The 15043-nt window shown below is 35.5% G+C and overlaps 3 protein-coding genes across 5 annotated transcripts; 1 reads left to right on the forward strand and 2 right to left on the reverse strand.

Moving 5' to 3' along the window:
- The first annotated feature begins 1132 nt into the window (after positions 1–1132).
- On the forward strand, positions 1133–2486 carry LOC125189239 (S-adenosylmethionine synthase 2-like). Its single transcript, XM_048086535.2, has one exon. The coding sequence runs from the start codon at positions 1138–1140 to the stop codon at positions 2338–2340; it is 1203 nt and encodes a 400-aa protein (XP_047942492.1). The 5' UTR covers positions 1133–1137; the 3' UTR covers positions 2341–2486.
- Positions 2487–5625: 3139 nt separating this feature from the next.
- LOC125190527 (uncharacterized) lies at positions 5626–11262 on the reverse strand. Of its 2 annotated transcripts, none has more exons than XM_048087849.2 (7): positions 11068–11262; positions 9317–10280; positions 9160–9241; positions 8918–8984; positions 7393–7578; positions 7220–7280; positions 5626–6305 (listed from the first exon to the last, which is right to left on the reverse strand). In XM_048087849.2, the coding sequence occupies exons 2-7, from the start codon at positions 10119–10121 to the stop codon at positions 6106–6108; spliced, it is 1401 nt and encodes a 466-aa protein (XP_047943806.1). In that variant the 5' UTR covers positions 10122–10280; positions 11068–11262; the 3' UTR covers positions 5626–6105. The 2 variants fall into 2 exon arrangements, with proteins under 2 accessions (XP_047943806.1, XP_047943804.1); XM_048087847.2 differs by having other exon boundaries at positions 9317–10308.
- A 929-nt stretch (positions 11263–12191) lies between these two features.
- On the reverse strand, positions 12192–14650 carry LOC125190275 (uncharacterized). Of its 2 annotated transcripts, none has more exons than XM_089058469.1 (8): positions 14529–14650; positions 13921–13977; positions 13707–13820; positions 13348–13626; positions 13117–13230; positions 12716–12788; positions 12567–12629; positions 12192–12397 (listed from the first exon to the last, which is right to left on the reverse strand). In XM_089058469.1, the coding sequence occupies exons 2-7, from the start codon at positions 13975–13977 to the stop codon at positions 12592–12594; spliced, it is 675 nt and encodes a 224-aa protein (XP_088914595.1). In that variant the 5' UTR covers positions 14529–14650; the 3' UTR covers positions 12192–12397; positions 12567–12591. The 2 variants fall into 2 exon arrangements, with proteins under 2 accessions (XP_088914595.1, XP_088914596.1); XM_089058470.1 differs by having other exon boundaries at positions 13921–13991; positions 14529–14613.
- Between the last annotated feature and the right edge of the window lie 393 nt (positions 14651–15043).

Below are 15043 nucleotides of genomic sequence, written 5' to 3' on the forward strand. Positions count from 1 at the left end.
ACTATGAAAATAAATAATAAAAATATGACAACACATTATATTCCAGATTTATAAATAAAATCACATAAAGTGTAAGTATTATTTTCTCTACAACTAGAATCCATCTATAGATCTATACCGTGAGCATGAACTTCCAAAATAATACCCACCTACCTTGCACATGCACCTGAGTATTTGGAAATAAATAATAAAACTAAGACTAAATAAATGCTAATAATATATGAAAATACGAAAGATTATCGCTATAGGTCAAATCGTAACAATATATGAACGTAAATAATAAAACTACTATACTATAAGACTAAACAAATCAAATTAAATCTTTATAATCTAGGAATATAAATAATAAAAATGTGACAAATCAATACCTTTAGATTTATAAAATAAATTCGTAGTTAATATATGCCTGCCTCATACTGATACACCACAATATATGAAAATAAATAATAAAAATAACACTAAAAAAATAAAACGAAATCCTAAATCAAATCAATGGTTTCGAATCAGTGTAGAATCAAATTTCAAGTAGATTTTGGGGATTACACAAAATGTTTATATCCTATCTATAAATAAGCCCCATATAATACATTTGAGAATTCCAAACCTTTCTCGATCCTCTGCAGTTTTGAGTTGGGTTTATCTTTTTAAGGTACACAGTCTCAACCAAATCAAGTTTCTGGCTCATGGAATTTATTTGATTCAACGTCATATTGCTTGTGTGCCGCTTATTGCTTTGAATTGTTGCTATTTTTGTAATTATTGTATTTTAAAATGTTCAATAGGTATGTAATGTGTTTACAAAAATTGAAACGAAGAAGCAATTTATCTTAAACATATTCCGAAACTCACAGAAAATAAATGACAATTTATTATTTATGGAGCACAGTATGAATATGACAGATCATGTTCTGTGTGGTTTTATTGTGTGTGATTTTTAGAGTAGGCTTGCAGATCTTTCATGTTTAAATTTAGGGATTCATGCAAAAATCGAGGGTTATATGCGTCTCTGTTTTGAGGTTTTAAATTAACATTATTTGTTGGATACATGGATTTATGATTGATTGAGCCAACTTAGTTATTAATTCTAGTTTTTAAGAAATAAATTTTAAGTTTGGATTTTGTATGCAGTATTGTTAAATGGAGACTCTCTTCAGTGTGAACGAGGGACACCCGACCTTCTTGTTTACCTCTGAGAGTGTGAACGAGGGACACCCGACCTTCTTGTTTACTTCTGAGAGTGTGAACGAGGGACACCCGGACAAGCTCTGCGACCAGATATCTGATGCAGTTGTTGATGCCTGCCTCGAGCAAGATCCCGAAAGCAAAGTTTCATGTGAGACATGTACCATGACCAACATGGTGATGGTCTTTGGTGAGATCACAAGCAGGGCCAACGTAGACTATGAGAAGATCGTGCGTGACACTTGTCGTAAGATTGGATTCATTTCTGATGATGTTGGTCTTGATGCTGACAAATGCAAGGTTATTGTCAACATTGAGCAGCATAGTCCGGATATTGCTCAAGGCCGGCCAGAGGAGATTGGTGCTGATGAGCAGGTATCCGTGTTTGGCTATGCCACGGACGAGACCATCCCTGAGTGCATGCCTCTCAGCCATGTGCTTGCCACACAATTAGGCGCTCGTCTTTCTGAGGTCCGTAAGGATGGGACATGCCCATGGTTGAGACCTGATGGAAAGACCCAAGTCACAGTTGAGTACCGCAATGTGAATGGTGCTGTGGATCCGATCAGAGTCCACACTGTTGTCATCTCGACTCAGCATGATGAGACTGTTACTAATGATGAGATTGCAAGGGAACTCAGGAAGCACGTCATCAACTACGCAATCCCTGACGTGGATGAGAAGACAATCATCCACCTGAACCCCTTTGTTATTGGTGGATCCCATGGTCTCACTGGTCGCAGGATCACCACTGACACGTATGGTGGCTGGGGTGCCCACGGCGGTGCTGCTTTCTCTGGGAAGGATCCAACCAAGCTAGAAAGAAGCGGTGCTTACCTTGCCAGGAAGGCTGCCAAGAATATTGTCGCGGATGGGCTTGCACAGAGGTGCATGGTGCAAGTGTCGTACGCGTATGGTGTGCCTGAGCCGCTATCCATCTTTGTCGACTCGTTTGGCACTGGGAAGATCCCAGACAAGCAGATGTCAAAGATCGTGAGGGAGAATTATGACTTCAGGCCCGGGATGATCCCCATCAACTTGGACTTAAAGAGGGGAAACAACGGGAGGTTCTTGAGGACAGCAGCATACGGTCACTTTGGAAGACAGGAGCCCGGCTTCACTTGGGAAGTCGTCATGCCCCTCAACTTTAGGCGTTGAATGGGTTTTCACCTCAAATTGTTGTTTTCTTGTTTCATGCAGCAGTGTGTAAGATACATGTGTGAGTAATGTTGTTATCAACAGGTGTATTTTGCACGAAATAATGTTGTTATGGACTCAGCTATTGGAATTTCTCACATCAATGGATGAATTGATAGCTTCAGTGATCTGGTGATGAAAGTAAAATTGTTTCGTCGCATCAATTGCATAATATAAATTGAGATGGAGCCGCGTGAGCCACGCCTGCTGCCAGAATGTGGATAGCACCGACGTCCGGATGCTTGTCCGGTCATCCGTAAAAACGTTGGATGATATCGTTGATATATCGACGAAGCCATTCTTCTCTTTTTCTAGAGAATAGAGGAGAGGAGAGGCTTTGCTTAGTGATTACTATGTTTTAAGTTGCCCGCTTCTTCTTATATTCAATTCGACTAAATTCCGCAAACACTCATTTTTAATTATTTATTTTAATTTCAGGGGTTGCATTATTAACATTTTTTCCACTTCTTGGTTGTTGATTTCGAATAGTAGGTTTAGGGGTGAAAATACGGGTATCCATGGATACCCGGCTCGAAAAAACTGGGTATCCAAACCCAAAAATCATCTAAATATTTATCTAAAACCCGACCCGATATATTTTCGGGTACTCCAATACCCGCTCCGGGTATCCATACCCGACGTATCGGGTACCCAAACACCCGATTCTTTACGTGTGTTAATAACTAATAAAAAAAATTAATTTTATTATATTACTATAAATATCGAAATATTTAAATTGACTAATATCTTTAATGTTGCATTTATTTTGTAGTACAAAACTATAAAAAAATGAGTTACTTTTATTTTTAAAGTATATGATTATATTAATGGCGATTGGTTATGCAATATGTAAGTAAAGGGATGTGATCATTTGCTAACTAATTATCAATCCAAAATTGAGACCAATTTTTAACTATTAGATTAGAAGATCTTGTGGTTGATATAATTAGATTAGAAGATCTTGTGGTTGATATAATGTCAAAGTGTAATATATTTTAAATTTAAATAATTATTAATTAAATTGAAAGGGTATTAATGTCAAATCCTATATGTAGTAATTATAACTAACTACTTTCTCTCTCCTCAAAATCATCTCAAATCTTTAAATTTACGTAACTCTCTCAATTTAAATTATTTTTTCGCAAAAAATATATCAAATTGAAGATAATTTAATAAGGATTCCAACGAGATATCAATTGCATATGTTCCGATGATGTTCGGGTGATGAAATTTGATAAATTATATTTCAATTTTCGTACATGTTGATAAGCAGCTTTTATCAACAAATGCAACAAAAAATCTCAATATATTGTAGGCAAAATCTCAATATTATGCATGTCCAATCTCAATAAAAATGTGTTGATATTTTCTTGTCCTTGTGTTGATATTCTAATGTCATATTGTTGATATTTGTAATACACAATGTTGATATAAAAAAACACTCACGAAAATTATCATATGATAACATAATGACGATATTACCCTTTTGTTGATATTTTGTCTACTATTTATTGAGATTTGTGAGCTTTAATCTCATCCACTCATTTTAAAATCCAAGGGTGGAGATTTAGTCTTGATTTTGGATTAGGATGCTATAAGCATTAGAATAGGACCCAGTAAGTAAAATAATACTACTAAAAGTTATGCATTTAATTAAACGATAAAAGCAACCAATAATATAGTTCAAAAGTCAAAATAATTAACTAAAATATAAAAACCACATGAATTGGTTATGCAATACGTAAAACTTGAGAGTTTGGAGAAGCCGTGACCTAGAGTAAGAGAGATCGACTTATTTATATAAGTTTGGAGAAAGTTAACCTAGTAAATTGTAATTAGTAAATAAATTGGCTCAGCTCTTGAAGCCTAAAATGGCTAAACCTAATTTAAAAAATACTTTAAATAAAAAATTGGATATTCGGGTAATATCCGATACTCATTCGGGTTATCCAATACCTGATTTATCTTAAATTTCAGTATCCAATCCCATACACAATCCCATAAAATTAGATATTGGGTATCCAATACCCGGTGGATATCGGGTCGGGTACGGGTAAACCCAATACCCGATATCTATATCCCACCCCTAAGTAGGTTAAATTATCGTTATATTTTCTATATATTTATCCTTTCCACTCCATTTTTATTCTATAAATTTGTAACTTTTATATAGGATTTGTAATTTTTAATTTCTGTAATGAATGAATGAGTTTATGTGTTATAATTGTTCATTGTTTTTCAATTTAACAACTAAAATAGTTAATAATAGTGAATAGCGCAATTTAATATTTGTGGCTTGAGGAAAGGAGTGGAACGAATTCCTCCTCAATGGGACTTGGCTCATGTTGGGTTTCTCAGTTTGAAAAATGCACGATTGCTATGATGACAAAAACATTGTCAAAAATGCTATTGACAAATTGGCACCTTCTTCTGCCTTCACTATGGGACTTGGCTTATGTCTATCATCTTTCTGAATCTCGTGTTGGGTTTCTCAGTTTGAAAAATGCTCGATTGCTTTGACGACAAAAACATTGTCAAAAATGCTATTGACAAATTGGCACCTTCTTCAGCCTTCACTATAGGACTTGGCCTATGTCTATCATCTTTCTGAATCTCGTGTTGGATTTCTTAGTTTGAAAAATGCACGACTACCTTGATGACGACATTGTCAAAAATGCTATTGGCAAATTGGAACATTCTTCTGCCTTCACTATTGCATGGAAGAGAAAACGCTTTAAATATACAATTATGTTGCAGCTCTATATCAAGCTAGTTAATGGGTATTTAGATAATTCAATTTCCTCTTCTTTCAAAAACATTCTCTCTTGTTTTGTAGCAGCCCAACTTTGGATAGTTAGCCTAGCTAAAGGAATGGCCTTTAACTAGGCGGGCTAGAGCTTTTAATGTGGGCTGAACAAGAATGGTAAAAAGCAAACCAAACAATAGAAATTGATTATATCATGCATTTAATCCTCCTAACAGGCAAACCAAACACATTCTAAGGAGTAATAAACTGGTACAACCCCAAATTGCAGCCAAACATATACGGAATGTTATATATCCATTTAGCAAATTTAAAGAACGAATCTTGTCCCTTAATCTTGTTGTTCAGCTACATGCACCCTAGGAATCCGATTTGTATCCAGATTCTTTTCAAATTGATTTTCTGAATCGCAATAGTATTTTGTAGTTGTTAGATAGGAAACACAGCACGAAGTATATGTTATACTAGATGACACTGTTGAATACGCTGGTAAGTTGGTAACACAACACCCTCACATAAAAGTTGAAAAATCAGTCTGGAGCTCGGGCCAAGCTCAAGTTTAGTACTATAAGTTAAACAAGTCGAACTCAAGCCAATAGACGTGCGACTCAACTAAGCCAGTACTACGTAGTCATACGATATGTCTTTACAGATCAAAACACCTGTAGTTCAAAAGGGTGCTTTGCATAGCAAACCACATCATACAAAATCTACCTCAGATTACATTTTACTAATCATCCCTTTACCAAACATAGATCTGTGAAACTCACACTAAAACTATTCCACACAAGAAAAAAGTTAACAAGAGCATTCAGAAACAAAAAACAACAGTGGATGCTCGATTAAATCTGCTTTGCTTTATGCAGCAGCTGAGACTGATGATTCTGATGCTTTACGTCAATTAAACAGAAAATCTATGTCTGGGCAAAATTGTGATTCACGTGGGACATTGGGATCAAGACTTACTGTTCATTTCGATGGCTGCCTGCATCTGTTTCTCGTGGCGGTGTGGAGTTTGCTGCGATAACCTTGCGATAGTAACCCCAGGAAGGGTTTTTCTCCGTTATGGGCCTCTGGCCGAATGGGTTTTGCTTTACATATTCTTGAACATTTTCTGCTTCGGCCAACCCCTCTAAGTAAACACGGAGATCACCTCCAGGCCCTACATAGGACAAAATAAGATAACTGATTGTCAGTTGTCACACAATCTCTATATGCATTCAAGACACGAATGGTGAGTTGGGAAGAGAATAAAGTGACAGTTATGCAAAGGAAAATTAAATTTTACTAGTGTGCAATTGCATAATACTCTAACAACAGTTTCATAAGCATGTAAGCTACTTCATGTTATGATATGCAACAGAAATACATGTGATCAAAAATTAAAGAACTGGTAAAACCCAGTGTTTGTTGTCTTCAGAAATATCTTGAATTCCCGGTGTTTGTCTCATCCTCAATAAGTTGCTCGATCCCAACCTATCCTTACAGGCATGCTGACCTGAACTAAGTTAAGGTTCGCCAAGTATAAAACCTACTTCTAATATTATAGGAAGAGTTTATATATTTAAGAGTACTGCAAACACAGTTTCCAATCCATAACAATGCTCACCCACCCTTGGCCATTTTTGCACTCAGTTTTCTAATCAAGTAACAAAATCCCATGTCCAGTCATTCCTATGTCACTGGATCTGGTCATTATGCTTTCGTGAAATTCTTACATGACAGATGAATTAATATAGTTAGTCTATTACGGATTACGGTTCAACAACATCAATAAGCAATCTACTTACTTGTAACCTAGCATACTGATTCCTTTCTTGCGTTATATGTGGTCAAACATGTACATCTTTCAATAAAACTCCTCGTCTCTTTCTTCCTTTCTGTCTCTCTTTCTTTTTTAAGGAGATTTGGGCAGTGCCCAGCTAAGTGATTATGAAAACATGAGTCCTAACATTATATTATGGATGGCTGATGGCTGTTATGCATTAAGAATAACAACCAAAAGAATCAAATTATAAGAATGATTTCAGAAGGAAGTTCCACGTGAAAATGAGTTGCATACATAATAGAACTCACCTAATGAATTGTCTTTTACATCTTCGAAGCAGTAACTGTAAGGAAAGACTGCAGTGTATCGCTGCAAACATATGCACAGTTACTTTCAGAGATAAACTTTCACCAGATCACATAAAAGATTGGACCAAATGATTATTTACTGGAAAGAGAAAGAGAGAACAAATTATACTTACAGGGTTTGTTAAAGCCTTATAGGGAGAATCATCTAATAAAAGCGTATTTGATTCGTTATACACTCCCCTCTCCCATGGGAGACCAGGCTCACATTTATCCCATAACTTTTTTAGTTTCTTCAAGAGAAGAGGCTTGTCTTTTTTCTCCACAGTATAATAACCTGAATCAGTGCAGTGCGATTGATCCTATAAAAGGGGTTTCTAGTCAGATGGAGAAACTAATTAAGAATCAGATAATGCATGCACTTTGTAAAGACGCGAAACAAGTATATTTGCATCTGTACATACGTGCAAAAGATTCTAAAAGAGACAATGCCAGTATATTGTTAATCAATATTTCAGCAGAAATCCAATTTTAGCAGAGAAAGAACAGGTAGTACTCATTTCCCCTGACATCAAGAGGAGAAAAAAGGAGTCTCTTCGTTGCATCTCAAAAGGCAGGGAGCGGGTTTAACCTACACACTCAGAACATTATATGTGGCGTAAATCGTACATCATTTGAAGAAAGAAAAAGCTAAGTCCTCCTCATAGTTACGTTTTCACATTACAAGGGAGCATGCTCTAAGATGTGCGAGATTCTCTATCTGTGCTTATAAAAGTTACTGCCATAAATATACATCTGAAGATTTTGATAAGTATTTGGCCATGTATTGGACAGAGATGGAAAGTGAGAACAATATTCGCTGAGTCCAGTGAACATAAATCCTCTGAAAATAAAGTTCAAAAGGCAAAAATGAAAGAGTCTCACTGTAAATACACCTACAAAAGAAAGCATTTTTAAAACATCTTCAACTCCAGCATACACCAAATCTTACAATATATGACAAAATTCACCTCAAGCTATGAACAATTTGCCTCACTAGCAGTCTAGTACTCTCTATAGTATTACTCTAGTCATGACTCATGAGGTTTGTTGAAAGACCAGCTAAAAAAACGGATGATCTCAGCTTCTTTCCTCCAAATGTTATGTCTAAGGCTCTAAATCCAAAGATTACCAGTTCTGTAATCTGTAGTCACACAATTTATTGTGTTTATACTTTGGGGCTTGAGTCTCTTGTTAAGAAATACAAGAGATTAGCTTATTACTTTATTGTAATTAGATACTTGCATAATTAAAGTTATGTAAGATATTGAAGCATTCACATTTTAATCTTTTTTAGAGTGAAAAAAGAAAATCTCCAGAGAGTAATGCTTTCGTCATTCTTCAAATTTCCAGCTGTGTAAGTACGTGCAACCAGTTTCAATGAAACAAAAAGTTGGAAATCAGAATGAAATCTAATGCAATTTAATTTCCTTTCAAGCAAATATAAAATGCCGAGATACACAGGCAGGAAACCAAGCAAAGTGGACATATACACACATACAAGCATGATTCTAAGCTTGAAAATATAGGGCATGCTAGATTCAATGCTCAAGTCCCTTCTAATGCTTTACATGCCAAGAAATTGAACTAGAAAACTCAATGAACAAACCAGATTGATACAGCAAAATAGGGGGGAAACTGGAAATAAATTTATTGGCTTACCCAATGAAAAAGCAACCTTGACTTATTATTCCCTAAAAGAAAATCAAGAAGTGGCTCCATATTTCTCCTGCAAAGGTTCCATCAGTGCACATGTCAGATTAGAATAGGTCACAGACTTTCCAAGGACACAAGAGAATAAATAGGCAATATACATATGGCAAGAACTTAAAGCAAAATTTGATGTGGGAATAGAGAGAGAGATAGAGAGACTTAATCAAGAAAAGGCAAAGGTTGAAAAATACTTTGTTCTTGAAGTCCAAAAACCAACATTGAACTTCTCAAAGCAGAAGTTTAGAAAATCATCACAGTGAGGCCTCCTAAAAACTGAGAAAAATTAGAATAATATCAGTAAACAGTTGAGCAGCATCTGAAGCACCAACTTACAACTGATTCATGTACCTGCTTTCTTCATTATTATATCATCTGGGTCATAATCGTAAGGTATATATGAGGATATATTAACAAGCAATCCGTTCAAATCAAGAACAAGAAGCTTCTTCTTCATGTTGACAGAAAAAACCCTATCAACTAAGACATTTATGGTTTCACGAACAACAGCTTGTGTATCATCTAAAGAGATGTCATCATCGTGTGATGACACAGACTGTTCCTCATGGTATGATCGAGTAACCTCACTCAACGCATCACCATCAACCACATTAATTATTTTCTTTGCCTCATCATGGAGTTCTTCCAGGTGTTTGCTTACTAGCATACCATCATCACAAGACGTACTTCTTGTTGTTGCATGTGTGGAGAAGCATTGATCCTCAATGCCCAAATGAATAGGAAAATCTTTGCAACATGCACCACTAGAAGCTACTCCTGGGAGCTCACTTGTATCTTTCTTTGTAGATTCTACATTAAACATTTCATCATTTCCAGTCATAAGTTCATGCATGTCAGTATCACCGTTTTCATTTGTATCATCTGACTTTCCAGTCAGTGTTCTGTCATTTTTATTCATGGGAGTACTTTGAAATTCTGAAGAGGGCTGAACCAAAGAATGATTTTCCCTAAGTTGGCTCTCATTTCCAAAGGATAAATCACCCCCCTCACAAAAAGATTCCACATGAGTTCTCGGGAGATCAGATAGGTCTTCCGTCTTCAGTCTTTTCCTCGGTTGATAAATAGCTATATCTTTGACATCTTCAATAATCTCCTTATCCTCAGCAATGTCATTCTTTCCCTGAGCCAGACTCATACTGCTATCACAGCTAATTGATTCAGCCCCGGTTTGGAAAGAGATTGAGTATGTGGTTAATTTGGTCCTGACAGATCCATTACAAGATACAAATATTCCACAGCTGGTTGAACAACCACTACAGAATCATAGTAACTCTTTTTGCTCTTCCTCTTCAATCTTATATATATAACCAGAAAAAATGCACCTGCATAATTTAGTATCGTTTTTAACTTTTGACAGAAGACATAAATTTGTGAGTAAAGTGATCATATAAAGCTACTACGAAAAAAACGAGCTCCCTCAGATCCTTGACTCATTCGGTTTTCAGTTTCACTTTAGTCAAACCCCACAAGTACATAGACATGCACTCCATTTATTTTGTTAGTCACTTTCATCGGATCTCAAACAAACTCGTTCTAAAATATGTAACGTCCCAACTGATTCACTATATATCTTCATTTGCAACTCTAACAATTCCCTAAAAGTCTCCCAAGGTCTTTTTGCTCATTTCGCACTCAGTTACCCAAAAGCTCAATCTACAGTACTAACTAATGCTATTTAAACATGATTTCCTTGTAAGCCACTAAATTCAATGAGCTTAATCTACATAAGGTAGCCACAGAGTAGTGTTCATAGAAATGTCAACAGAGTGAGCTGAACATCAGATAATTAATACAGAGAAAAAAAATGTCAACTCCGCGAACTCAATTGAACATATCACCAACTAATCAGCATGAAAATTATGGTTCCGTCTGAATGGATCCGACGCCAAATAATGAAGCGAAAGCATAATTAGAATAGAATTCGGAAAGAAACTACGATTACAAGAGAAAATGCCCGAACAATAAATCGAAGAATCACAAAAACATGTCCAAAATAAACGCAATTTTACAGAAATGCAGCAAACAGAAAGGTACGGGAGATGCAAAAGAAGATGCAAAAGAAATGAAGTTGAAACAGATACCGATAAAGCAAAATTTGTGAATAATGAAGCAGCAGCAGATCTGGAGAGATGTGAGTTGGAGAGACAGAGACGAAGAGCGTGTGGTGCGATTGTGCGGCAGAGTTTAACCTTGTTTAACTGTGTTTGGTATTGAGACGGCGAAAAGTGAAAAGTGAAAACTCACATATTTCTCGTTTTCTGACAATTAATCTGCCTCAGCCGTTTTGTTTTTTTACTATATCCCTGCTCCAATTTTGAATGTATAAAATTCATTGGGAATTGGATCAGATTTTTGCCCAATTCAATTTAACCAAAAACCTAAAATTGCATACAAATATAAATATACTTCAGATTTTAAAACATCTTACCTGATCCAAACATTAGAACTTTATAAAATTTAATCCCATCCGAATCAAAAGTCTGAATCGAATTTTAAATTTCAATTTAATTCGGATTCAATTTTCGGATTTCATACATTTTATTCACCTCTATTATTAGCTATCTCATCCCGTGGTGTTTACCTTTGTTTTTGTGCATATCAATCAACACGTGGAATTTAGCCCGAGACAACACAACAAGCCCTGTTCATTTTATTTCATCAAATTCACTTTTTTCAGAAAATGGTTATCTAACTGTCACCCGGTCATAATCAATGTTCATGTAAATTATCCTCTTCTTTTAGGAAATTTTAAATCTTTGTAAAGAGTATGGAAACATAAACAAATACAGTAAACAACTGTATCATAACTGAAATTATCAATACTTCTTCATTTAGGCGTGTTCAGTTTCCCTTTTACATAATATATTCAGATTTGTAAGAGCATCCACTATAGGGGCGGCGCGCCATAGCAAGATTATTATATGGTGTTTACTTCAATTATGACTCATCAATAGTTCAACCACTAACCTATTCATTGGTGATTTTAATTTTTGGGTGAGATATTGCTCATTTTTGGGTGAGATATTGCTGTCATGAAAAGATCCAAAAAACAAACAATTTCAAGCTTTTTCACATTATTTATCTTAAAAGCTTTATTTAACACTCTAATATTTTACACTATCTTTTGACTTAATTTTCTGAATCAAAATCAATATTTTAACCGAATTTTTTCCAATCATGCAAAAGATGATAAGGAAATAGTACAGGACAAAAATTATGCATCAGTTTAAATAAAATGGTAATTACAATTTTCCAATCTAAACTTACATGCCAATAATACATTTATGTCTTTGCCTTCAGTTTCGAACATCAACTCATACCCATAATAATCATAAGTATACCAGAAACGTAAAGCCCAGATAGCTTCTGCTGTTCCTTCAAATCCTTTTTAACCAACGATTTATGATAGCACTGCACACCAAAATCACAAAGGACTTTCACATAACCCGTATGCTTCCATGGTATTTAAAGATAGAACAATCGAGAAGAACTTAAGAGAAGATAAAATCAAATATTGCATTCGAATTCCCACTAATCAATTATACCAATTCATTATGAACAGAATAGTTACAACTCTTACCTGGTCCGAGAGAAGGGCGAAGAGCTCATCCAATCATTGTGCGTTTTCTTCCTCTTTGTCGTACTGAAATCAGAAAATATATAATCTATCAAATATTGCTTTTTGAGAAGCAAAAGATACGAGAATCCAGAGCTTGATTTAATTGGTACCTTGAGCTAGCTTGTTCAAGGTTGCAGACCACTGCTTCGAGGATTTCCTGTATGCAGCAAGGATACGGTCCATCTAGAAGAGACGATGAAATAGAAATTGGCAACATTAATTCACATTTTCGTTTTCTCAATGATCACTACATAGGAAACTTGATTTTGCAAAGTTTAGTAACAAAAGAAGTGCTCTGCAGCACAGTCACACAACAATTTCTTACTATGAAATAGTACCATTTTCACTGCTGAGGAGAAATCAAATTGCATGTTCCGTATAAAATAGCCAAATGTATCTAGGAGAACTTTTCCCAGCTAAAAGAACAATGGCATAGAACACAAATATTTGGTCTAATGCTTCAGGTCATTTCTTAACACTAACTCTCTTATTGAAAACAATGACTGCTTACCACATTCCCGCATGAAGAGTGCATAGATAGCAATGCTCGTTCAAGAACATAAAGATCCACAGCTTTATCTTCTGGAAGTGTTGAAGTGAAGCTTAGACCGAAATCGATGAGTGTCTTTGGTAATATACAAATTCAGCAAATTCATTGAAAAACAAAGTTAGCAAAATAAACAAGATGGAAAGTATACCACAAAATATATGCACACCCAAAAAAGAAAAAGTAGTGACCTACCAACTTATTAGTACCGATATGAACTAACATGTTTGATGTTGTCAAATCACCATGGATCAGGCCACCATCATGTAGTTTCCCAATGGCATCACCGATCTGTGCAGCGATATCATCTAATCGTTCTTCAACAATACCGTGCAAACCAAAGTCCAGCAATATGTCTTTCACAGCAGGACCTTCAACATACTCAAATGTGAGAGCATGTAGCACAGGATCAACAGCATAGAGGGCTGGAGTCGAGACCCCAAGCTTTCTAGCTTTTGTCAAGCACCGAGCTTCCTGCTCAAGGATTGAGCGAGAGTCAAGCAAATAGCAAAGGAATTGAGTGCTACAATGTGATCTCTTATTAGAAGACTAACCGCATTAAGACGTTTGAGAGTCAGCTTTGAGTCCAGCAACGGATGCCGATACTTTTTTGAAAACCGTTCCTTAACAACAGACCTTCTACCAACAAAAGTAGACTCAAACACCCTCTGGAAGAAAAAAAAAACATAGAATCTTGAGATTAACATACAGCAAGAGAAACTAACAAGATGCAACAATCATTTTAACAAGGTTTGAGATTCAACTTACAGCCTCGGCGCCCTGCTTGATCAAAACCAAGGATCCATCTTTTCCCTCTAACTCCATCTAAATTTCAGCAACTCCAGTGTCAATACAGAAATTTTGCATTAAACAAAATGCAAACAGTAAGACTCTGTAGTTAAATTTGAATTTGTTTCTTCCATATCAAAGAATCTAAACGAAACTATGATTATGATCAAATAAAGTTCACTTAGTTTCTGGATGTAATTGTAAACTGAGATGCCAAAGACCTCATATCAACTCTTAACTGTTTAACTAATCAATTGCAATCCTAAAAAAACATTTCAAACTTACAAATCCATAAGTTAAAGTACAATCCCAAGAATCAACAGACGATTGCAAAATCTGAGAAAAAGTTTACACCATATTTGTGCTCAAGCTCGTTTAACTTGAAATTAATAATAATTCATTGCTGAATTCATCTATGAGGCAAATAGCTTGAAAATATGTATCTAGCTTTCTAAATACTACTATATTTCAATTTGCTTCTACAGCTAATACAAAAAAACATTTACCAGCACAAGAACAATATGGTGAAGAGAATCACAAATTGAAAAACTGGCTCAAATTGTGCTTTCAATTCAGTTAAACCTTACCTCGCTGCAGATTACTGGAAGCGGCGGCGGCAGAAGAAGAAGAAAGGGTTTTGGGGCGGGTTTTGGTTTGACTACTGAGATTGAGAGAGAAACGGTTTGGAATTTTGGAGTTTGTTGACATACTGAACCGGACCGGTTCAAAATCTTACAAATTCGTTTTGTCTCTCTTTCTCGAGCTGCAATCAAATACTAATTTAAATAATTTATTACCGGACTATTTAGGGATAATATCAAAGAATACTAGTTAGGGACCATTTAGGGATAATAATATACTACTTGAATAATTTTTCATAAAAGTAACACCTACAAAGGAAGGATAAATAAGGAGTACTAGTAGTCACTTTCGACTAGTAGTATTTATTTTTGAAAAATATTTTTTTCTTTGGATTTATTTCCCCATCCAAAAATATCCTAGGGTTTGCAACTCCACCCTAGTCGTTCGATTTATTTCTTTTTAAGTGGTGTTTGTTTTACGAGAGTCGAGAAAGGAAAAACAAGAAATCAAAATTCTAAGC

Source organism: Salvia hispanica, chromosome 5, assembly GCF_029641045.1.
Source record: "Salvia hispanica isolate PSC_SH4W2 chromosome 5, Shi_PSC_v1, whole genome shotgun sequence".
NCBI lineage: Eukaryota > Viridiplantae > Streptophyta > Magnoliopsida > Lamiales > Lamiaceae > Salvia > Salvia hispanica.

Excerpts from the sequence above, each read along its gene's own strand:
- LOC125190275 (XM_089058469.1), bottom strand. The coding sequence starts at position 13,977 with ATGGAGTTAGAGGGAAAAGATGGATCCTTGGTTTTGATCAAGCAGGGC. Across the intron at positions 13,627-13,706 it reads CTCTCAAACGTCTTAATGCG|GAAGCTCGGTGCTTGACAAA; the intron begins GTTAGTCTTCTA and ends ATCCTTGAGCAG. Across the intron at positions 13,231-13,347 it reads ATATCGGTACTAATAAGTTG|ACACTCATCGATTTCGGTCT; the intron begins GTAGGTCACTAC and ends ATATTACCAAAG.
- LOC125190527 (XM_048087849.2), bottom strand. The coding sequence starts at position 10,121 with ATGAGTCTGGCTCAGGGAAAGAATGACATTGCTGAGGATAAGGAGATT. Across the intron at positions 7,281-7,392 it reads ATAAGGCTTTAACAAACCCT|CGATACACTGCAGTCTTTCC; the intron begins GTAAGTATAATT and ends ATATGTTTGCAG. Across the intron at positions 6,306-7,219 it reads TGTAAAAGACAATTCATTAG|GGCCTGGAGGTGATCTCCGT; the intron begins GTGAGTTCTATT and ends TGTCCTATGTAG.
- LOC125189239 (XM_048086535.2), top strand. The coding sequence starts at position 1,138 with ATGGAGACTCTCTTCAGTGTGAACGAGGGACACCCGACCTTCTTGTTT.